Source organism: Protopterus annectens, chromosome 8.part1 (genome assembly GCF_019279795.1).
Source record: "Protopterus annectens isolate FY-2018-M chromosome 8.part1, PAN1.0, whole genome shotgun sequence".
NCBI lineage: Eukaryota > Metazoa > Chordata > Ceratodontiformes > Protopteridae > Protopterus > Protopterus annectens.
The window spans coordinates 125,579,866-125,604,182 of NC_056742.1; the positions used below are offsets into that span (position 1 = coordinate 125,579,866).

The 24,317-nt window shown below is 37.8% G+C and overlaps 1 protein-coding gene across 1 annotated transcript in view; it reads right to left on the reverse strand.

Annotated features, from left to right (window-relative positions):
* Positions 1–21,204, reverse strand: part of EMC8 (ER membrane protein complex subunit 8) — a 583,181-nt gene extending 561,977 nt beyond the window's left edge. The window contains exon 1 of the mRNA XM_044081758.1: positions 20,724–21,204. Within this exon, the coding sequence (XP_043937693.1) occupies positions 20,724–20,927 (204 nt within the window). The 5' untranslated portion in view covers positions 20,928–21,204. The remainder of the gene's footprint in view (positions 1–20,723) is intronic.
* Positions 21,205–24,317: the final 3,113 nt, after the last annotated feature.

Genomic DNA, 24,317 nt, shown 5'->3' on the forward strand with positions numbered 1-24,317 from the left:
TGGCTCACTGTTTGGGGGGACACATTCAGGGAGCACTAGGTATTACATCTATGGAGCATGGGCATGCTAAGCCCAGCCACCAGTGTGCATATACACTGGCTGTAGAAGCCAGCAAGAGGAGGCACATTTGGCTCAGCAGGTAGCATTGGTGGAGCTCACAGGTGCCACCACAAGAAGGGTGGACGCTCTAATGGGGAGGGGAGGGGAGGGTAGGTCCCTCCACCAAACTAGCTTCCTACTACTAGGTACTTGCCATTGGAAGAATAAATGGAAATAGGCAGTCTTAAAAGGAACAAATGCTCTACAGGTCTCTTGCCTAGCCTGAGGAAGCCTCTCTCTTAAAGGAGCAAAGGAATCAAGTGGGTAAAAGGTAAGACAGAGATTAGTGAAAATATTTAATACTGGCACTGACCGCTGTTAAACTGGTAGTAGTAGTACAATAAATGAAATTTTAGAATAATCATTATAAAGGACAGATTAACAGTATACGGAGAAGTTTCTCTACTTTGGGCTACTGCACTTCAGATAATTCCTCTAGCAGATACAGAACTGGCAAACATTCACAGGTAAAATGTATGTAGACCTAAAGCGATGTTTTTAGATCTGGTCATTAATTTTCCCCCTATATTTAAGATGACATTTGTTGCTTAAAATGCACACAAACATGCAGAACATGACAATTATACTTTTATCTGCTCAGGCTTTTAATTCTTGTATTTTAAGAGGTCAATTTTCAGTATAGCTGGAGAATGGCTGTAGGTTCATACATAAGCAAAGTAAAAGCATTCATGGCCTTCATGAAATGCATTAGGAATGGACCATTCATGGCAGCACATATCTGGAGGAAGTACACAGAGATTGCAGCTGTCTGGCAGACATAGCAAGCTTTTATATATATATATATATATATATATATATATATATATATATATATATATATATATATATATATATATATACCTCTCAATGACAACTCAAGAGATGATCTGAGCCCATGTCAGGGCTACAAGGTAGTCTGCACACCTTTCCACTTCTTCAGCTCTTAAGGATTTCAGTGAAAACCAGACTCCTGAAAGCAGTGAGCTAACCAACAACTTTCTGACTCAGACAGATATGGTCCAGGGTACTACTTGCTCATGTTTATCATTCCACCTTCTTTGTTTCCTGTATCAGAAGTGTCTTTTGACATATTCCATATTCCTTGCCAAGCTGCAGCTCTAACTAAATGCTGTGAAGCAGACAGTTCTATTTTCATTACCTCCCAAGTGGCTGGATACAGTACTCTAATTTTGGAAAGCCAAACAAAAGAATAACAGCTGTACAGAGACTAATGCAAGTATTTTTCCATTTGAGCTTCTTCTAGGAGGACAGCATAACTCTCCAAACACTCACAAACTTTCAAAGCCAAGAACATAAGCAAAATCTTTACTATAAAATTGTTTAAAAATCGGTTCATACTGCTTTGAATCCACCCCCAGGACCTTAATACCTTGAAGTGTCACAGTAATCGGGTTTACCATTCCAACAAATATTTTTCATGTTCAGCTACAGCTAAGTGTAAAGAAGAAGAAGAAAAATCACCTAGATGTAATAAATAAATATGACTTGCTGACACCCTCTCAGTCAATTTGCATTCAGCAATCATTTATTTAGGTTTGTAGATATTCCAAGGCCACTCAGTCTTACTACTATTAATGCCTTGCCACTACCCTCCCCAAGCTGCATTTCCATTCTCCTGTAGGGCTACACCACAAAGTTCATGTATAAATTTGTGGCCAATGAGTCATCTAAGTTATGTTTAAGACAGGATCACAACTATTACTGCTTAACATGCAAGGGAAGTTTATTCAGGAGGTTTATGAGATACTAGGTTATAAACATGTCCCTCTACAATGTTTAATTTATCTTTCAGTGAGAATTAGGTTCCTGGTTCTAGTACTGGGGAGGTATTTGACTTGCTGAAATACAAGAGTTCTAGGACAATTGCTTCTTAAAGGCATGGTAAGCGAGACCTAGATCTCCCCTCAAAAAGTCTGTAAGATGCTAAATAAAGGGATAGAGCTTCCAGGTTCTCTTGGTCACTCAGGGACTTTAGGCCTATGATTTCTGGTTAGAGAGACAGTTCGTCTTTCCAACTGTTTACTATATTTATCCCAAAGGAGGCATTGTACTTCATAACTGGTCTGATCAACACAGAGTACAATGAAGTAATTAACACTTTAGACCTTGATGATATTCTGTTAACAAGTAGCTGGACTAAATAAAATGATTTCCTGACCACCACTGTCACGTAGTCCTGTGTTGTCGCTACAGTATAATGAGGGTAGGGACTGTCTAACAGAAGTGGTGATACTACACTTTTTACTACTTAGTTTGAGCTCATTTTAGTGCACCAACAGTTTACTAAGGAAAGTTAATTCTGGAGGGTTTGGGTGTTGTATGACTTAGTGCTTGACATCTAAGAAGAAGATGTTTTTTCTTTCGTCTTTTCCTGGTTAGAGGTTGCCACAGCGGAACTCCGGTCCGCTAATGATTGACAGTCGATTTTATGGTGCCCAGGTGCCAGCCCAACCTTCAACGAAGGTACGCCCATTCACGCATGTCTTTCGAATGCCACTCGACCGCGGGGAGGACATGCAGACTCCACACAGAAGGCGCTCCAGCCGAGAATCGAACAGGAGAACCTCTTGCTTTGAGGCGACGTATATAACCAAAAGGGAGAGGTCCAAACGCAGAGCCCTGAGGATCATAGCTGGTCACCTTCAAACTTTCTCATGAGGTACCAGCAACTCGCACTGTGCGAGTTTCGTCTTTCAGTTTGATATCCATCTTACCACAGATGCTGTTTTTCTTTTTAAGTATTTAGCTTTTGTACTATGCATGATGTCGGGGGGGGGGGGTTACTGAAGGTTTCAGCCAGGTCAGGATACAATGCGTGCACTGTACAGCCTCCATCTACAGCTTTAATACTTTTGAAAATCTTACCAAATTAAACAGACATGATCTAGTCTTCACAAAGCCAAACTTTTGGAGATAAAGTGTAACAAGATTCTCAACGGCAGTTTTTGAGGTAAGTTATAACATGTTTCTTGGTTTTGCAGATGATGTTTGGTAAGTTAATGGGTCCACAGTTACCCAGGTCTTTGTAAAGCCTGTTCTGGAGGGGCATCATCACAGCAGTGTACCACATATGAGGGACAAAACCAGTAGCTAAACTTATTGAACAGTTTAAGAAGTGTTTCTGTAAGGAAATGTTTAACTCAAGCAACAAGCTGTATTGTTGGGCCCCATGGAGGAGGTATTTTTGCTCTTGGTTAGCACTTATAGTAAATGTTCTTCAGAGATAACTTGAGTGAGTAGGGGATTCAGATTTTTCAGGGCTTTGAATAGAAGTGTCTACGTGAAGTTGGTTCTAAATTTATTTGCAAGGATATTGACAATGTCAAAACAGGTGCCATCATTATGAAGAAGTTAAGAGCAGTGTAGTTTTTTTTTTCCATGATTTATAATTATCCTTGGCTTCAGAAACCAGCTTAAGCTCACAAGAGCCTTTAGTTGACCCAGAAGTATCCTTCAGTTGTTGTTGGTGTGGGCGTGTGTGTATGTTGCTTATGATATCCTACAGGACAGAGATTTGAGATCTACTAAATAATCTGAAGACTTGTTTCGTTTTATAACTTCTTTACAGTGGTGGACCACTAGGGTGAGTTTTTTATTTTTTTTTTATTTCATATACACTTTGTTTTTATAGGGGCTGCTAGCTCTATGTACTTTTTTTAAATGTGTAGAATTCCTTAATGAAGCTTACTGTCAAGAGTGAATTTTGATATTTTATCACACAGTAGGTAGAGTTTGGTGTTTGTAGTCTTTAAATTCAGCTGGGTTTGCCATAAACACTTCTGAAAGTTTGAAGGAAAATGTCATAAGCTTACTGCCAGACTTTACCAAAAATGGAGTTACCCAGAACAGTAGTGCAACAAGCAGCCACATTTGTAAGCATCTGGTGAAGAATACTGTGTCCTCCAGTAGGTTTAATCAACTGCTCAGGGGAATTTTTGTTTATAAAGTTTGGGGATTTTTGGGCATATCTTGCAGTGGAGGTATAAGTATCCCAGTTTTCTGAAGGGGACTTAGTCATCCAAAATGAGGGAGTTTTTGACAACAGGGAGATCATTTAGAGCAATGCAAAACCTTACCTGATCACCCAAGGCAAAGTGTAGTGTAAGGTGATTAATGGCAGACTAATAGCTTATCTCAAATGATCTGTTTAGTGAGTTCAGTTTGAGAGTCTCTAGGGATCTGTCTGGAGTTACAATGTTCCTTGACAAATATGGAGATTCTAACACAGTTGCCATTGGGTCTAAAAGTATGAAAATTGCAGGAATGCTTCAAGATCAGACAATTTGTCTATTGGTAAACAGAGCTACCTTAAAGTTATCCAGTTTCAGGAGTAAACTGTTGGCTACACTGGGATGTTCAACTGAACTCTGCCTAGAAAAGGGGTAGCAAAGGCTTTAGCCAGCATGCAAAAGCTTTGAAACAAAAGCTGCAGGCCATATTCAGTGAAGCAAGCAGGACTGCCAAGTATCTCATTGCATGCAGGCACACACTAGCTTCCCCAGGAATGACTCCGAAAGATTAACCAATTATTGAATGTAATCATCTTTTCTTTGAAACTTCTTTGAATCTAATTTAAAACTTTATCCTGTGGTGTTGAACATCTTAAACAAAACTTAGTTTTATAGTCCAGATATTTGTGACAAAGTCTCTCCCCCTACTACAGTTCCTTTCCAAGATCAAATGGCACGAGACAGACATTCCTCATGTGTTCAAGACCTAGTCCAACTTGACTCCAGCCTGGATTGGAAGAATATGTGGCTGCCTGACAAGACAGAGAAGCTGGAAATATCCCTTCCAAGGTCAAGTGCCAAATCAGGTTCCACAAATCAATTAAACTTGTTGGGAAGTTGTCAGCTGCAATATCGCTCTGCTGATATGAAGATTATTAACCATTGTAATGCCTTTTTTAGGCAATGACAACTTGATAAACCTACTAACACAGCGAAACAAGCAAAGAAAAATATGAAGGTGTTTCTGGTCAATGCTGGGAGCCTAAACAAAAAACTCCACTCCCTACAAGCCTTTCTCACCTTAGAGGACATTGAGGTCTGTGTAGTGACTGAGACATGGTTTAAAATAGCACTACAGCTGTGCAGGGCTACAACACCTTCCACACATTTAGACTAGCTATTGTGCAGGAGGAGAAAAGTTGGAGGTATCAATCTACACCCAGAAAAGACTTGCATCAAGACTGTTAAAGCAGCATGATGCACTAGAGCTTCTTCATATCAAAAGGTCCTGTATCATATATTAGCTAGCTACAGAACTCCCTGTATGACACAAGAAAGCTACAATGCTTATCTTTAGGAATAAGGATCACTTAAGTATTAAACCCAACACCATTTTCCAAGGTGATCTAAACTATCCAACTACCACTAGCGTACAATCACAGAGATTCTTGGGCTTTGTCGATGGAAATGCCTGAACAAATAGAGCAATCACAAGGGGGAAATAACACCATGGATCATGTCCTTACTAATATGGAAGCACCATGCACCAACCCTTGCGTATCTTTACCACTCGTTAGTTGTTAGGTCTGACCATAAAGCAGACTCCTTTGAAATAAAACAAACCAGCGATCCCTCCCACCCAGGGTATCTTTATTAATTTCTTTAAAGACAAACTGCCTACTCCCAAGTGACACACTGTCAAGCTTCAAATCCCCACCAATCCCAGTTAACTCCACTGAATGCACATAAATGTGCACCACCACACTATACCAGCATGTAAACAGCTGCAAAGATGCAGCTGTACCCCACATGAACAAGTGCAGAGTAAATCCCAGAAACAAACCCACATGGTAGAACAATATCATCAAACTTCATGATAAAAGGAAAATAATTTTGACCAAAATAAGAGGAGTAATAACCTTATTACAAAAATAAATTTGGAAGCTTAATAAAATCCATCAAAGCCAACTCAGAATCTAAAATAGCTACCCAACTCAAAGACCATCACATTGCATTTTAGTTGTATTTCATGACCTCAAAAGCACTATGCAGCAATGCACTGAGTAGTCTGTAAATGATGTTACTTACACTGAAGCTGAAACTATGGCGACCCTACTGGCTGATAAATTTAGTTCTAACTTTACCCCTATCTCCCATCCGTCTGTCCCTCAAGACATAGCTGAAACTGGTTCCCTTCCAACGATCACAAAAGAGCAAGTCCTAAAAGTGCTATGAAAAGCTAAAAGTACTGCATCGATGGTTCCTGACAATAACCCTGGATGCTTCTTAAATAGCAACTTGTTACGGGACACCAGTTTTGAAATGTGTAATACAACAGCTTCACCCGTATGTGGAGTAAGCAGATTCAGTGATATATAATACAAAGCTACTGGAATATTTTTAGCCCAACAGCTTTGTTATTCCTCAGTTTTTTTTTTTTTTTTGCTTTATATTGCTTCTTCTATGTGGGCATTTGTTAACTGAAAGTGTGTAAGCATAACCTGTTTTTAACTCTACATTAGTTAAACTTTTTTATTTTTTCATTGCGATATCCATCCTGGTTGCATATTTTTTTCATATTTGATAAATTGTTTTAATACCAAGTCTGCCTCTGTACAAGTTGACATTTGCCTTTAAATTCTATGAGTTCTCTTTTTAAAACAGTTTTTGGTTTAGTTGTGCTTTAAAATAGGAAGGGTGTTATCACTTTAAGTATGTAATTGATTTTTAAACTTATTAAGTGAGTATTTAAACTGTGATTTCCTGTTTTTAATTGATCTGAAGAAGTTTATTCATTGTAATAAACGAAAAGCGCTTAATCTCTTACTACCAGTGCTGTACTACGGTGTGGTTCTTTTTCCTTTTTTTTGATTTTAGTAGTTTGTTTTGCCTGTGTTTCTTGCCAGTTTGTTTGATGGCGTCAGAGAAAGATTCCCACATTCCGAATACCTCCCTGGATGATATTCCTGAAGTTTTCATGAATGCTGCTAACAAAGAACATTCGACTGAAACTCCTTTCGAACCAAGTAACAATAATCATATTCTTACTTCTTTGATGGCACGACTAGACCTGCTTCTGGGCTGGATGGATAATCTCGAACGGCAAGTGAAGACTACCAAGTACCCTTCATCTAATTTGGTCACTCCGACCGGTTTGATTACACCGCCAGCTCCGAATGGAGAACCGCTTTAACTTTCAGCGGCAGCGTCAGTGAACCAACGGCCATTTAGTGTCTAGATAAGAGCAACAGCATGTGGAGTTAACGGGTCCGACAACTCACAGTCACCAACCAGTTTAACATTGAGTGTGGGCAGTGGAGTACGACAGCCTTGGAACTCCCTACAGTTCCTAACCACCAGCGGGAGAAGTCTAATAATTCTTGTTTGGATTCAGTGACTCGTTCGAGTGTTACAGGGGCAACCAGTATACCGGATATTAATTACTGGTTAATGGATAACTTTTCGTTTACTTCAGCATCAGGCCAACTATTTTCAAAATACCGTCTCTCAAGGTGAGCAGGTTAACATTTCTACTCATCTTAAAAATTTTGATAACATCTTGGTGAAGTTGAAAAAGACTCGATTAGAAATATCATATTTTCAAGAATGCCTCAGACTCAAGATAGTTCCGAAGGGTCTTCGGCATCACCAATATCCTACTGGTCTGATTGCAAATTCACAGTTTCACATAGATCTCCTTGCCCTCTTTGACCGGCAAGGTTTAGAGCTGCTTAACCTAATGATTAAACATTATACTATCTTGGTTGAATCTCTGAGTAAACAAGTGGCTGAATTAGATGCAACAATTAAGCTAGACTCAGAGTTCGCTCGTTATAAATATGAATATAACAGGATTTTTTCAAGCATAGAGCAGTATCTTGGCAAATTGAAAAACAACAAAATTAGGAAAATCAACAGAGACTTGAAGGCATATAAAGATGAAACAGCATATCCAAAACCTTCATTTGCACAAGTCTGACAGCCCTTTAATAGATATGTCAAACTTGCTCAATCTAACAATGGCGAATTATCTTCCAACGTGAATTCAGCCCAGGCAATTTATGCTCCGTGCACTGTTGCCGACTGTCTCAATGCTTCATCTGACTTGGATTCTGTTCCACTTGACAACTATAAAAAATCTGGTCATTATAACTTAAGGTCTAATGACCCTAATTTTTTAGGAACAAAACCAAAACAACAGGCTGTTTTTTCCAACCAGAAGAACAAACAGAGACAGTAGTGCTAGATGAATCTAGCGTTGACAGACAACTGAGAGACTGCATGGATGCAGACATTGTCCCTATAAGTAGATCTGTTAATGGACATCGGGACGTTTGTTTAACTGTTGACTTAGATATTTCTGACGCTCCTGTTGTCAGTCATGAAAGCACAGTTAACATTCCTGTTATACTTACGAATAACCAGGGTGACTTTAATGTCTATAATTTTTCTACTGTGAATGTTTCTCCTGAACTTGTCGAAATACAGTCCAAAGGTTATACTTATGTACCAGCGCAAAAAGCAGATTTGGTAAAAACAATTATTGATCTGAAATTATATGTTAGGAAGCTTAATTTGAACTTGATGTTCGGAGCTTATTCTTCCGATAAGATTTTTAGGATTCCTAGCACTTATAACCCCCCGCTCCACCCCCTTTTACAGATGTTTGAATTGGTTTGCCAATTAGATATCCGTCACAAATTTAATAAAATATTATATTATTCAACACCGAATGTTTATTCTAACAAAAAAGAAATGGAAATTATAAACTTGATTAAACTTCAAAACATTAGATTTTGCAAACCTGATAAGTGAGGGGGGTCTTGTGTTATTTGATGAGACTGATTATCAAAAAAGGATGATCAGCTTATTGGATAGTTCTTCATACTCTATTAGCTCTCGCTCTGAAGTAAACAGAGCTTATACCAACATTAAGGAACACATAGAAGAAATGTTCATCGAGGGTAGAATAACAACATATTTATAACTATCTACCGCATTCCCGAGATTTCCGTGCTTGTTTGGCATCCCTAAAATCCACAAGGATGTTCACAACCCACCCATGAGACCACTTGTAGATGGCCGTGGTTCTCCCATCTACCCATGTGCCAAAGTTGTAGATAATATCCTACAGAAATATCTGGTCAACTTTTCTCAAATTTGTATGGACTCTTGGTCCTTTCTGGGTAAAATTAACAACTTAGTCTTTAATGCAAGGTACAATTTCCTTACCATCATTGTTTAGGACTTGTACACTTGCATTCCTCAAGACTTAGCGGTTGAATGGGTGGAACTACTACTTAGGTCCAATGGTGGTAGTGCGAATGAAGTGGAGTTGGTTCATGAATTGTTGGATCTAGTCTTGACTAATAATGTTTTCACATTTGGTAATAATTTTTATTTGCAGAAAACTGGAGTAGCCATGGGTTCCCCTTGTGGAGCTAGTGTTGCTAATCTAGTTATGGCCCAATTGGAACATGATCATGTATTTAGTAACTGTCCATTTAAAGATCAGATGATTTTTTACACTCGTTATTTGGACGATATTTTCATCTTATTAGATGGCGACCTACCCATGAGCGAAGCATTAGTGGAATATTTCAATTCAACTACACAGTTTTTGAAATTCACTGCTACTTTTCACACAAGTGTTATCTCGTATTTGGACATTTCACACTCTAAAGATATTGTCTTCCAGAAATATTTAGCCAACATTTTTAGGAAAGTTACGTACTCCAATTCTTTTTTGCACTACTCTAGTTGTCACCCTATCTATCAGAAGCGAGCGATTGTCAAAGGTCAGTTAGTGAGGGCAGCCCGTATTATTACATTAGACAGTGAGTTTATCAATGAATGTAGCCACCTAAGGAACATGTTTTTACATCGAGGCTACCCGGATGAAATGCTTGATGCCATTATAGAAGAAGTTTCAATTAAGCGTCGATCCCACTTTTACGAACCGATTCTGAATGGTGATCCGGTTCATATTAACAACTCTGTATTACCGAGCATAGGCTCAGAGAACAAGCATTTGAATAAGTTCTCATACGATAGTCCTGGGGTCTCTCTCATAACTACTTACAGTCTGAACAGTAATGATTGTGTTCAGACACTACACAAAAATAGGGAGTTACTCAAAAATGACAATATTATTTATCAAAAACTTGGCAACCATCCCTTTGTCATTTATAGAAAGGCTAGAAATCTTAAAGCCCTCCTAGAACGGCACAATGGTTATAAGCCTTTGACAGTTGGAATGTTTAAATGTCAGGCATGTAATTACTGTCAATACATTGCAGAATCTAATAGATTTAAAGTGCATGATCATGAATTTAAACTGAATATTAGAGCTAATTGTAACTCAAGATCAGTGATCTACTTAGCCATGTGTCAAATCTGCCCGGCTTTTTATGTGGGCAAAACTGAATGACTCCTACGTGAGCGCATATATGAACACATCTATGCGATTAGGAAGCAAAAATTAGATAATGCTTTAGCCAAGCATATTTCACTGTTTCTTAATCATTTGTTTAAATTCATGATTGTTGATCAAATCACACAAGATTTTAGGGGTGCCCCACTTCCAATCAAGCTAGAAGAGCGAGAGCTGGAGTGGCAAATTTGACTTAATGCTTATAGTGCACCAGGACTTAATGAGAATTGTTCTCTTAGTAGTGTTCTTAAACTTAGGAGTCTCTGTAGGTAGGCTGAATAAGTTCTTTCACACCACTATGATTAAGCCATGTTTTGTTGTTGAGCAACTTCGTTCTTATAGTACTACTCTATCGTGTTTTGTACTCCCCTATTATATTGATTTGTTTGGTATACTGTTAGTGCCATGTCATGCACATTTAGTGTGCGAATACAGTTACTAGCATACATTGTTAGATTACGAATACTAGTTAGTTTGTATTATCTATTATTTTTTCTATTTTTCTATAGCCTACTTAGAATTTGTTGCAGTAGGTTAGATATCGGTATTATTGCTTTCATAATGTTTGTGTATTATGAGTTCTCTTTTTAAACAGTTTTTGGTTTAGTTGTGCTTTAAAGTAGGAAAGGTGTTATCACTTTAAGTATGTAATTGATTTTTAAACGTATTGAGTATTTAAACTGTGATTTCCTTTTTTAATTGATCTGAAGACGTTTATTCATTGTAATAAACGAAAAGCGCTTAATCTCTTACTACCAAGTGTTGTACTACGGTGTGGTTCTTTTTCCAGATCATAGATGAAATACCTTCTGGTCTGTACTCAATCCAATATTGTTACTTCATTAAGTTTCAAGATCCTTTTAAGTTGCTGTTCCTTCTGAATGTCATTTTTTATCCTACCCAATATATCAACACATTTGTGTTTCACTATAAAGGCCATCAAGGCCACCCACCCTTGCCGAGATGAGATTTAGTTTCCCTGGGGACTATTCATAAACAGTGTGCACAATGGTGTAGGGTGGTATGAACATTGTACCAAAGCCCTATGTGATTCAGACAGGGCAATGGGGCAATTCATTGTTAGCAGTCTTGCCCACTTTATAGCACTAATTACTTTGTGTAGTTAGCAACGCATTATAAATATATATTTTTGCTTTAGCCATTATTACCAATTGAGAGCTAGATCACCTATATGTCCATAATGTAATATTAGCTCCTGCAGTTATTGAAGACTTACTTTAAAAAGCAAAAAGCTAAATACGTTTTGTGGGAGTAGCACATATGGAAACTTTAAAAGCTATTAGATCACTATAATAACATCTAGCTGACATTGAATATTAAATATTCTCATTTTAAGTAAAACTCTAATATGGCAGAAATTATTTTTTAAGGAGAATAATGGACTCAAACAGTGAAGAGAAATTTTATGTTCCAGCTTGGGAATGCTTAAAAAACGTGCCAGGATACCTAGTTTGGCAGAAAGTATACGATTAAAGCTGTGGAAGCTTAAGTTAATCAAGCAATATTAGCTTCAAAGTCAAACGGATGAAGGATGTAAAATGTCTGTAGATGTATCCATAACCCAACGGGAAGATATGGCTATTTCTTGGACAGATGAAGAAGCATGATATGGAATGGCTTGCTTAATAAGTATAGCACATCCAGAGTGGGTATGTGTGATGGAATGGCTTGCTTAATAAGTATAGCACATCCAGAGTGGGTATATGTGTGATGGAAACTATCACAAACTACATCAGACATACAGTATTTATAGAATTGGATTTTAATGGAGTAAATTATGTTCCATAGCTAATAATGAAAGCTGCTTGTTGGTGAAGAAAAAATGATTACAGCTCTGGAAACTATATTTATACCATGCACAGGAAAGAGTGAAGCTGGAGACAAAATACAGTGGCAGGAAGACATGGTTGCGTTATTCGGCATAATACTGTCGTAATTCGGGGCATGCTTGACGTATACTTAGGGCTTTAATGGAAATTGGCAAGAACCAACAAAATACAAGTAATAAATGCAAAATTCTGACCTATAATTAACAAAATCTAGATAGAAGATTGTTGGGATATTAATCCAACTAACTTCAACTACATGAGGTGAGCAGATTGATCAAAATTATATAAATGATTCTGTTAGAATAGGATGCATCTGCCTTGTTTCTTATGTTTATAATTCAGTACCAGAACTGACAAATGAGAATTAGATGTAAAATGAAATGGGATGAAAGAATGCCATTGGAACAAGGATTCATATTTATAAAATGGAAACCATGGCACAATTTCCTCGATAATGTTAGAGAATATATTTTTGTTCAATGATTACACATTCTGGAAACAAGTTTCCAAATGACATTAATCTTTCACATTATTTAAATAGTGTATGATATAAATGTCATCATTATGTTTTGCATACTTATCAAGACATTGGTTGAAACAATCAATAAAGATTTTTTCAAAAAAAGAAGCCAATGGAAAGGGCACCTCCCATCAGTCTAAAATTAATTAAAATGATGCAACAATGTAAAAAACTAAAGGCCCATTTCTATACCCAGTCCCATTTGGTATACGCTCTGCTTACCAACTGCCTTACTTCACATAAGCTAAGCAAAACAGCTTTCACCTTGGGTACAGAACTCAAAACAGCACCAGAAGAAATTACTGACTATACAGGTTCTGAAGGTGATACAAGCAATCTCAGTGCTGCTTTACTTATAGATTTTTCAAAATCATTATATGTAATATATCAAAGCATACTCTTACAAAAGCACACACCTATTGTTCTTCATTATTTATATGATATCACCCAAAGAGGGTGTTGGAACTCTTCTGCATCCTACAAAACTCAAATACCGGAATGATTCAAGGCAGCACCTTCAGTCCAATACTGTTTACAACATTTACAAAGGATATCAGCCTTCATAAAAGTGGAAGCAACAATATGTACTGCCCCACACTGACTGCTAAATGCGTAATGTAGACTTGGTAATTAGTACCCTCATACCATGGCTCCAGGAAAAAAAGCTAATCACCAATGAAAAAAAAGCCAAACTTGTAATATAGAAATGAAACACAAACTCTTTCATTTGTTTAATAGACATCATCATCAAAACAGTATGACAGTCAAAATAAGAATGAGCATTATATACAGCAACAGTAATTGATTATCTACAATAAGAATCAAACTTCAATTAAAATCAGTTAAGTCTAATGAAAACAATAAAAACGCTTAAAGGAACAAACTAGAGATATTTTAAATAATTTTGTTTTTAAGCAAATATTTATAAGCTCATTTAATCTAGGTGGCTGATCTGCTTTTAAAGCAATCTGCCACTCGAGTTACTTTATTTCTAAGGTAGTGTTTAAAATATCTATAAAAAGCATGAAATCCACACTAACACAAAAAAGAGAACTTAAGAAAATTGTTACATTCACTGGCATGCTTGGCCAAAGCATTAGTACAATTGTGTTTTTTTTATTGCGACACAATGTTTGTAAATTCTCTTGTAAAGGCATCTGACAGTTTTGCCCAAATAATAACTTCCACATTCTGAACAAGTAGCTAAACAGGCAACCCCTGTGTTTACAATTAAATATGTTTACTAATGACAGCGTTCTGTAAATGTTTAACATAAATGCTCAAGTTTCAATTATTGTTGCTGTACATCATGCTCATTCTTATTCTGGCTGTCATCCTGTTCTGTTGAAGTTCATCTATTACATGAAAGAAAGCGCTAAACTACACATCAGTTTGAGTGTCTCAGTTCTAAGGTTTTGGCATTTTGTTCTTTACTTATTCATTGCTTGTGCCTGCAGCCATTGGTTTTAAGTTTTTCATCATTTAAACATACAATATTAGTCTTAAAAACACAAAGATTATTCCAAGTCTCATCACAATAAATGACACTTTCAGACAGTAGATCACACACTAAACACCAGACAGGATATCAATAACAGTGCAGAATATTCATAAAATACCTGTTGCCCTATGCTGTAAAAAAATACTGTAATTTCCCAATTCAATACTCTTGTCTAAGCTCCTATGTGTTCGTAGTGCCACTGGCAACCTCAACAAGACCACATTCCATAAATTAACATGTTTCTATTTTAACACAGAAAAAAAATCCACTTCATTCACTCACAAAATTATATTTTACATTTGCAATCTGTTCTTTACTACATATGTATGAAACTAAAACTCATAAGGTCCACCAAGAAAACCCTATTGGTAATGAAAAAATTTACAAAAATGTGTGACTGAACACCAAAAGTATTATTGTATTTCTTTATTGTTAAATGGAGTTGAGCACGAATCTTCATGGACATTTTTCAGACTCATCCCAGGAATACTGCCTAGTTAAATGACTTGCACAGAATCACAAAGTTAGGAAAATGAAGTCTGAGGAAATCAAACCCTGGACTACATGGCAGCTAGCTTGTTACCACTAATGCCTCGCTCATAACTTTACGGCATTCAAAAATTTGTATAAATCTCACTTCACTGTTGTATTATCTTGTCCTAAATATAATGTCTCTCAATGACATGTGATGCTGCTACTTAACAATGGCTTACCATCTAAGTTTAATGTATCCCTTAGAATTATCTTGTCTACTTACCTCTTTCTTAAAGGTTCATCTTATACCCACTACCCTGAGCTACCCTCTTCCTGACTTAATTCACCTTCTTTTGACATATTTTAATCCAATGTCACTTACCTCTGCTTTTCCTACATCTCCATTTTTCTCGCCTACCATGCCTGTTAAACATTTCTCCTCCTCTTTCCCTTCTCGTCTATCACACAACCCATCAACTTTCAACCCAATATAGAATTCCTCTAGCTTAATTCCAAACCTTTACTTTTATTTTCCTATGACAATGTACTACTGCAATTCAGGATCATAAGATCCATTTTACTTTGTGACAGACTATACTGAGGTTATTTTTACCTTAATTTTGCTGCAATAATTTTTATAAATCTTATGGAATCTTAGTATTTAATTGTTTTATCCTCCTCCATGTTTGTTAAATATCTAAGCCTATACTCTCCTCCTAGGTCCCTGCCCAGAAGGGTTAACCTGGTCTACAAAATGAAATTAAATTCCAGGTATACCTAAACGTTGGCTGAAGCAAAATACCAATACAACAAAGTTACTAAATGTATTGAGTCAACTAACCAAGGCAAGAAAATGGAGAAGAGGATAATGTTACTATCCAAAAGCAATTTAAAGACACAAGCCCACAAAATTACTAAGGCATCTAAAAAGGATAACTCAGCAAAGTAGCTTAATGATCCACAGAGTAAAAATTATACAGCATAATGCAGTTACATATACTATCTCACTTTCCTTGCACAAAATCTCTGAAACAACAGTCCCAATGGAAGCCTAACATCGTAGAAGATTTTACTAACAATTTCATGAGACCCTCAAAACAACAACATAAACAATTCCAGACATATTCTCACCAACAAAGCCCACCCCCTTAACAAGAATCAGGACCCAAACTGATTTGCATATATTTAACAATGCAAGCCAGTAACCACTATGCCAAACATCAATAAGAGAAGACACTTTTGGACAGTACAACTTCCTTCTCCAACACTAAGCAAACTCAGCTTCTCACTGAGATAAGTACTGGTCTATACTAATAGTTACATTTGTCCTACAATTATACAATTCACTCAATACACTAATTCTTTTCTGAGTTTAAGGAAATGGTAAAGGCAAAAGCTGCCCTGGCTCACTACAAAAAAATGAAAACTGCACATGACTTTGAGGGATAAAACACCACACCTAAAAGTCCATGAACAGCAATACTGAACAAAGCACCTTCCTAAATCTTCATCAGATATATGTAGATTACAGAGCAGCTTAAATACAGCCTACTTAAATACCATAACCCAAAATTAACAGTCACAAATGAAATCAAAAACGTCTCCCTGAATTTAACTCAAAAAGCACACCCACATCAGCAAATGTGATGTCACCCCAATTGGTATTAACCACCCCAAGCAATATATGTCCCCTTCAAAAGCACCCAAAGTTTTCCTTACAATTTCCTTCAGAATTTCCCTCCTAAACAATTTCCTCCAAATACAACTTCTAATCTCCTAGAAGTGCTACAAAAAATCAAATATAAACTTCTAAATAAGCAACACTGTCTTCTGAAGGACAACCCCAATAAAATGACAAACCACTGGCTAATGCATTCAATCTGCCCCTCACCAAGTACTAGTCCCACTCTTGCCCCAATTTAAACCTCTTATAATCACGACCACACTATGTAAAGTCAATTACTATTCCACCCCAAATGTCTACCAATTAATATCCAACTTTTGAATACTTAGCTTTTCAAAAATAAAGAAAATGACTTCTGACCAGCTAATACACTAAATCAACTGGTAAGGCTTCACACACACAACACATATTTCACAACAGTCACAATACTTGTGCTGCCATATACTTTATAAATGACAATATCTACACAAATATTGAAAATGACTACATTGGCAGCAAATTTAAATCCAGGACTAGAAAGTGAATGTCCCAGATGAATAATACTAAATACGTAAAAATTACCTAAGAGAAAAGCCATCACAATACAGTCTACATCTAAATGTAGAACAGTCACACATCAAGGTTTCCCCCAGGGATCAGTTTAGGATCCAGTACTCTCAGTACCATCAACATCCTCCCATCATCAAGGACATACAATTTCAGAAATCAGTCCACTCATTCTAAATCTATACTAACTAACAATTAAGGGCAAAGGATCAAAATTAAATTCACAAAAACTCTTCTAAATCAGTCCATATGCTACTTGATATCGACAAGAGCTCAAACTACAATGACAGTTAACCATTATTAACTCTAATAATTTCACACTAAACCAAAGTCACCATCCAAAGTCCCTCTGACTTGGGATGAAATATTTGTTACAGCTTTAAACTCTAGGCAAAACACTCAACTAATACAAATGAATAAATAAAATATCTAGGTTCACAAAATATGAGCTCCAGATTTAAATGATTACCAATACCGGACCATGTTGCTTGTATACTTTCTACCATTTAAGCTCTTGCATTACTACTGCCCCACCCTGGCCTTAAAAACTAAAGCAAAACTTTACTAAGGTTAACCATCAAAGAATCCCTCAGTCTTGGGAGAAAACACACACACACACACACACACACACACACACACACACACACACACACACACACACACACACACACACACACACACACACACACACACACACACACACACACTACTCTACAGTAAGAAGAAAAAAGGTTTCAGAAAACAGGCCCCCATAACTACAATCACATCCCCCACAATTTGCACTACAATTAACTGCAACCAATTTACAGCCATTTAATGTTGCACCTTAAACTACCTATGCCAGTCATGGCGTTAATAACAATGACTAACAAAATTGCAAACACACCAAAGGTGAATGAACGCCAGGAATACAGGATACTGTGCTGGAAACACTTAATTTATTGACATAAAATAGGTTGAGCGCTTTCTACAGAAGTAAATCTGTCTTCTTCAGAACATCATAGCATGGAATCATGACGCTTATATATCATAATTGAAGTAAAAAGCCCGCCCTTCTGAATGACACAACGGTGTCCACAGCAAACAAGCAAGGGCCCCACCTTGGAAAGCTGAAAGAGAATTTGCACTACAATTAACTGCAACCAATTTACAGCCATTTAATGTTGCACCTTAAACTACCTATGCCAGTCATGGCGTTAATAACAATGACTAACAGTTAAAATTCCTCTTGCATACTCCCAAGATATACTTTCCGACTAATGTAACAGCTTTTATTTAATCATAACTGCAAATGCCTAAAACATGAAACAATATTTGCCAGTTCATAACCCTCTCTGCACAAAGACAGCATCAGTGCTCCTTACACTAAAAAGCAAATGGTGTACAGTAAGACACAAACTACACCACTGTCAGGACTTGTCTACAAAAACTTCAACACCTAAACTAATTCCTTTTTTGTAAGAAGACTAAGCTAGAGACAACCCCCATGCAACTTTAGATGCCCACCTCCATCTAAACCTAACCTTTACATCAGTACACTTAAAGATTAATTCCACAAAGCATGAATTCTCTACATTAGCTCCAAAAACCTGGGAATCCTTCCCAGTGCACATAAAATCTTTACCCACTTACTCAAAACTTTCTCCATGAATTAAACAAAGCCTCACAAAGCAAATGCTTCTACAGTAAAAGGTATTACAAAGACTAAACAAACCAGTAATTCACTCCCTCCTGCAGCTTGTAATATAGCCCTAAACAAATTATTTTTTTTCTCCTCTCTTTCCCTACTTTATCCCCTCCTTCAACTTCTCCCTCCTCTACCACCACTTTCATCACTTCCCCTGGATACACTGCTATTGCAAGAATAGTGAATAGGTAGAATAAGTTTAACATTGTTTTCTATTACACTCAAATAGCCATCTATAAATACTGGCATAATGAAACTCCCACTGTACAATACTACCTTAGTTGTGTGGAAATTCATACTGTTTCTCCTTTGTAATGCCAAACTGCAAATGCCCCACAAAAAAAAAATGTTGAATGACAGTGATCTACCCAGATCAAAAAGCATACTGCTCAGTAGACATCCACTTAAAATATCAACCTTACGTTAACATGTTCTTTATGAAAGTTGTGAATTCTGTATAAATAAATGAAAAATACCTATTTTTCATACTGTATCAAAGTTAATACAGAAATTATACATCAGTCACCTGATAACTGACTGAACCGTGACACTTCCAAACTGAGGCAATGGCAGTTCACTTTGCCTTGACAGCTATTCTGCAACGCCACTTCATCTTCTATAGTGGCAACATTCTAGAGTTTGTAAGCAAGTTGCACAGTTGTTTGACTTAGTCCTGGACCAGCAAATGAAAGTTTAGAATCAGGTGCCAACTGTGGTTAAATCAACATGCTTCCATTTGCAAATTGCTCCGGGATCATGTACCTTTCCCCCTCAACAGGACCTCTCTCTAGTCATTCTTGCTCTGGTCCCTTCGGGCCTCAACTACTATAACACCTTTACCATGAGATTCTCTAACACTGAGACTGGCTTTTAACAGCTTTGTGCAAAAGTTTGATGCAAGAGTAATTACTGGTAGATGTCATTACCACCAAATTATGCTTCTATAAAGATTTAGCAACGGCTCCCAGTCTGCTACTAGATCATTTTTGAAATTTTTTATCTGTCCATACATGATGTGGGCCAGCCTACCTTCAAATGGTTACAGTACAATGCTGCCTCCCAAGGCATTGCACTAGACACCCCAGAGAATGCTAGACATTCCATAAGTTTGGCTGGAACTCCCTGGTTTGTTCCTTTGCTTACTGTACTCTGCAACTTTCATGGCAGCTGTAAAAATGGAATACACTTGCCTGCTTTCACAGATCCCTTAAAACATTTACAATGACTTTTTGAAAATGTACAGCTGATCAGTCCATTGCATTTTTCTAACTGCCTTGGTCCAGTAATTATTCTTAAATTTATATAAAATGTTTTTGCAGTTCTTCTTATTCAATGCATTAATTAAGCAAGCACAGTTTTAAAATATGCATTTATTATTTACTTGGACATTTCACTCCTGCTTTGCACTTTCCAGATTACTTTTGTACAGGTTTTCCTAGTAATGTTAATGTGCTTTGGAAAAGCTGATGCATGTCATAACAAGCTTGGTTTCCTCAATACTTGTATATACCACACATTTTGAGAGTATATAGACAAGTAGTCCAGGTTTTGGTTGAAAACAGTTGGTCAGCAAATAAAAAAGCACTAGTGGTACCAAAGTAAATTTCTTCTTGTGTGATAAATCTTTGCATATACAACTTTAGGATTAACATAGCCAACATGTTCTCATATATAAACTTTTTGCACTTTCCCACTAACACATCTTAACAAATTGCCCTCATCATTCGTATTATCTAAACTGTGGGTCACGTCTTCTTTATGGCATCATTTCACTTTCTTATTTGTAATTTAACTTTCTAGAAAAGGTTACAAAAAATGAACAAAAATATGTGAACCTAAAAACCACAGTCACTAAAGACCAGAAAATCACGTAGAATCACTGATTTCATTTTTTTAACTTTGATGAAGGCTAAACACAAAATGGACAAAAACTGTGCAGATAAGAGAATAAGTCTTACCAAACTTAAAGATACTTCCAGCATAGGAGCAAGGGCCAACGTGCCGTGAAACAAAGGTATACAGTCAATTAGAAGTAATGGCTCTCCTTCCCGGCGTTTTCTGGCATCAGCCTTCTCAGCAACCAAAACACCATTTACAGCACAATGAGGATACTTGCCAGTGTGAAGAAGCATCTTACAATATGCTTGAGTAGTAAGCTTCATAATTACCAAATTACTGGCAAAAGGAGAAAAAAACTAAAACACAATTTTCTTATACAAACCACTCAACAAGAATGCTAACTTAAATGTAATAACGATTTTAGACAAAAACTATTAATAATTAGTAGTTATAATAAGTGTGAAGTTTAAGTTAACAAAACATGTTCTCCATATGTAAACAATATCAAAAGTTTAAAGCTTCAACTCAATCTCGAAGACAAGACCGGTCCAACGTAAAAAGCAGCCGACAGGGTCGTGACTGAGTTGACGTCATGGGGCGGGGAAAGGGAGGAGTTAAGGAATACACGGCAATCGGTTGTCTAGCGGAAATGGTTGGTTAATTTGTTACACAGTATCTTCACGTGATATCGGCCCTTTGGTACAGGATGTCTTCAATTTGTAGTGTTATGTTTTAGTGAAGACGACGTCTACATGTGCTTTTTAACTCCAAATGCGGAGTAGGCGACGGTTGCTATATAATTTTGTGTAAAGTGTCATAATCTATTTTTCTGTGCTTTCTATGTCTAATTTTGCATTAAGTGGGCACCAATTGATAAGTTCACAAATACTGGATATGTGGGGTGATATGAAACCGTGTGTAGGAAGAGTTATCACTTGTAAACTATTCCGACTGGAATATTGATTTAAAATATAAGCTGTGGAGTTACAAGTGGCTGGTGATAAAAATGATTAAGCGCAGGGGCTAATATTGTGCACTAAGGTAGTATGCATGGTTAATTTCCACCACCTATTCCATCTCTACAACTTACTCTTATTCCTTTATTCTTCTCCCTACTATTTCCTCATAATCTCTGAACCTGCCTACTCCACCATCTCTCCAAACTCGGCTCTATATCTGACTTAGTTTACAGCCATAACTGTTATGTCCAATAAGCTTTAAAAAGTACAGTTTTGTACCTACCATAAATGTAGATGTTCGAGGATCTCCATTGCTGCAGTCCTGACTAATGGGTACTCCGCTGCCCTCCATCGGCCCGAATACCAAAGGGCTAGATATGGCGTCGGTCATGGCGCCCGAGACTGACGTGGTGTCAGTATAAATGCGCATGACTGACACCATAACTTTAGTCTTTCTTGCCTCAGATGTCAGAATGCAAAAAAAAAACACCACCCAAAAACCCCAATCTAAAAAGAAAAAGGGGGAAGGAGGGAGGGAAAATTGGACTGCAGCAATGGAGATCCTTGAACATCTACATTTATGGTAGGTACAAAACTGTACTATGTTCGTCGTCTCCCATTGCTGCAGTCCTGACTAATGGGTAGAATCCCAGAGCAACGGAAAAAACAAAAAGGGAGGTCGGACAACTAAATAGCCTGAGGAGCTGCAGACATGCCCTGTAAGACTGCAGTGGCAAACCCAGCCCTAGACTTAGAATAAAGAGGCAAATGATAATGCTTTGTAAAGGTATGTACAGAACTCCAGGTAGCTGCCTCTAGAATGTCTTTAGTAGCTACCCCTCTTAAAAAAGCAGTAGATGTGGCCGTAGCCCTAGTAGAATGAGGCCTGATCCCAACTGGAACTTCTTCACCATGATGAGAATAACAAAAAGCAATACAATGGCCAATCCACTTGGAAATAGTTTGTTTTGAGACAGCTTTTCCACGGGAAGTCACAGCAAACGAAACAAACAACTGATGAGAACTTCTGAACTCTTTGGTTCTGAACAAATAATATCGTAACTGCCTATGTACATCCAAAGAATGCAAAACTTTTTCCCCTTCAGTTTGGGGTTAGCATAAAAAGTAGGCAAATGTATAGACTGGTTCAATGCCACATTAGAAACCACTTTAGGCAGAAAAGTAGGATTAGTACGCAAGGAAACTCTGTTCCTGTGAAAAATCAGAAAAGGTTCCACTGCCATGAGAGCCTGTAATTCAGATACCCTTCTAGCAGAAGTAACAGCCAACAAAAAAGCAGTCTTCCAAGACAACAACTTCAAGTCAGCCGTAGCTGCAGGTTCAAAAGGAGGCAGAGTCAGCTTCTCCAAAACAAAATTAAGATCCCAAGTAGGAGTAGGAGCCCTCCGTGGGGTCTTATATTCTTTGCCCCTCTAAGAAACTGTTTAAGCAATGGATGTGAAAATAAAGGAGGGTCACCATCATAGTGAGCAGAAATAGCTGCAGCATGCACTTTAATAGAAGAGAAAGACAAACCCTTGTCCAATAACATAGTCAAATATTGCAATGTACAACTCAAATCAGGCAATGTGACATCAAAGCCTTTAGCTGAACTCCAAAGAAAAAATCTCTTCCATTTATCAGCATAAACTTTTCGAGTACTAGGACGCCTGGCTTCCAAAAGAACATCCAAAACTTGTTGAGGGAGCTGAAGGCCCTCATTCTCTAAAACTGAATGTGCCAGGCTGTCAGGTGTAGGGATCGCACCCTGACATTGAGAAAATGATTGTTTTCTTGAGACAATAAGTGAGGAATCCGTGGTAATGGCCAAGGGCCCCCCTGAATTAAACTCCTCAACAGAGGGTACCAATGCCGACAAGGCCAATCCGGTGCTATAAGGATCATGCACGGTTTGTCCCTCCTGACTTTCAACAGGACTTTTGGAAGAAGAGGCAGAGGAGGAAAGGCATACACGTGAAGGTTGCTCCAACTGAAGGATAGTGCATCTATTTTCCAGGCTTTCGGATGAAACAGCCTTGTGCAAAACAGAGGTAGTTGGAAATTCAGAGGAGAAGCGAACAGATCTATGTCTGGAGTTCCCCAAGCCATGGTCAACTGACGAAACACCTGAGGATCCAACTTCCATTCGTGAGGATCCACCATTTGTCTGCTCAGAATATCTGCTAACAAATTTTGTTCCCCTGGCAGAAACTGTGCTCGAAGAGTGATGTGCAGATCCAAAGCAGTTTCCCATAACAGCATTGCTTGTCTGCAAAGAGGGTAAGAATGAGTTCCCCCCTGCTTGTTGTGTTGTCTGTTCGAATCAACACTAGTCCCGGGCGAAGCAGATCCTTGAATGCTGTTAAGGCAAATTGAACTGCCAGCATCTCCTTCATATTGATATGCAAGTGAAGCAACTCCGGGGGCCAAAGGTCTTGAATCCATTTTCCTTTGAAATGAGCACCCCAGGCTGACTCCGAGGCGTCTGTCGTTAATATCTGACTTGCCTCTGGTTGGGTCACAGAGAGTCCCTTGTTTAGGTGACATTCCTGAGCCCACCACACAAATTCCTTCTGGATGCAAGGAAGAATCCGAATGACAGTGTCCAAATCGTGGCTGTGTTGAGTCCAAACGCTTTTGAGATACCATTGTAGCTTCCTCATATGCAGTTTGGCATTGGGAAGTACTAGAATGCAAGATGCCATGAACCCCAAGGCTTGAAGGACTGTCCTTGCAGTCAGCCTGGACAGGACT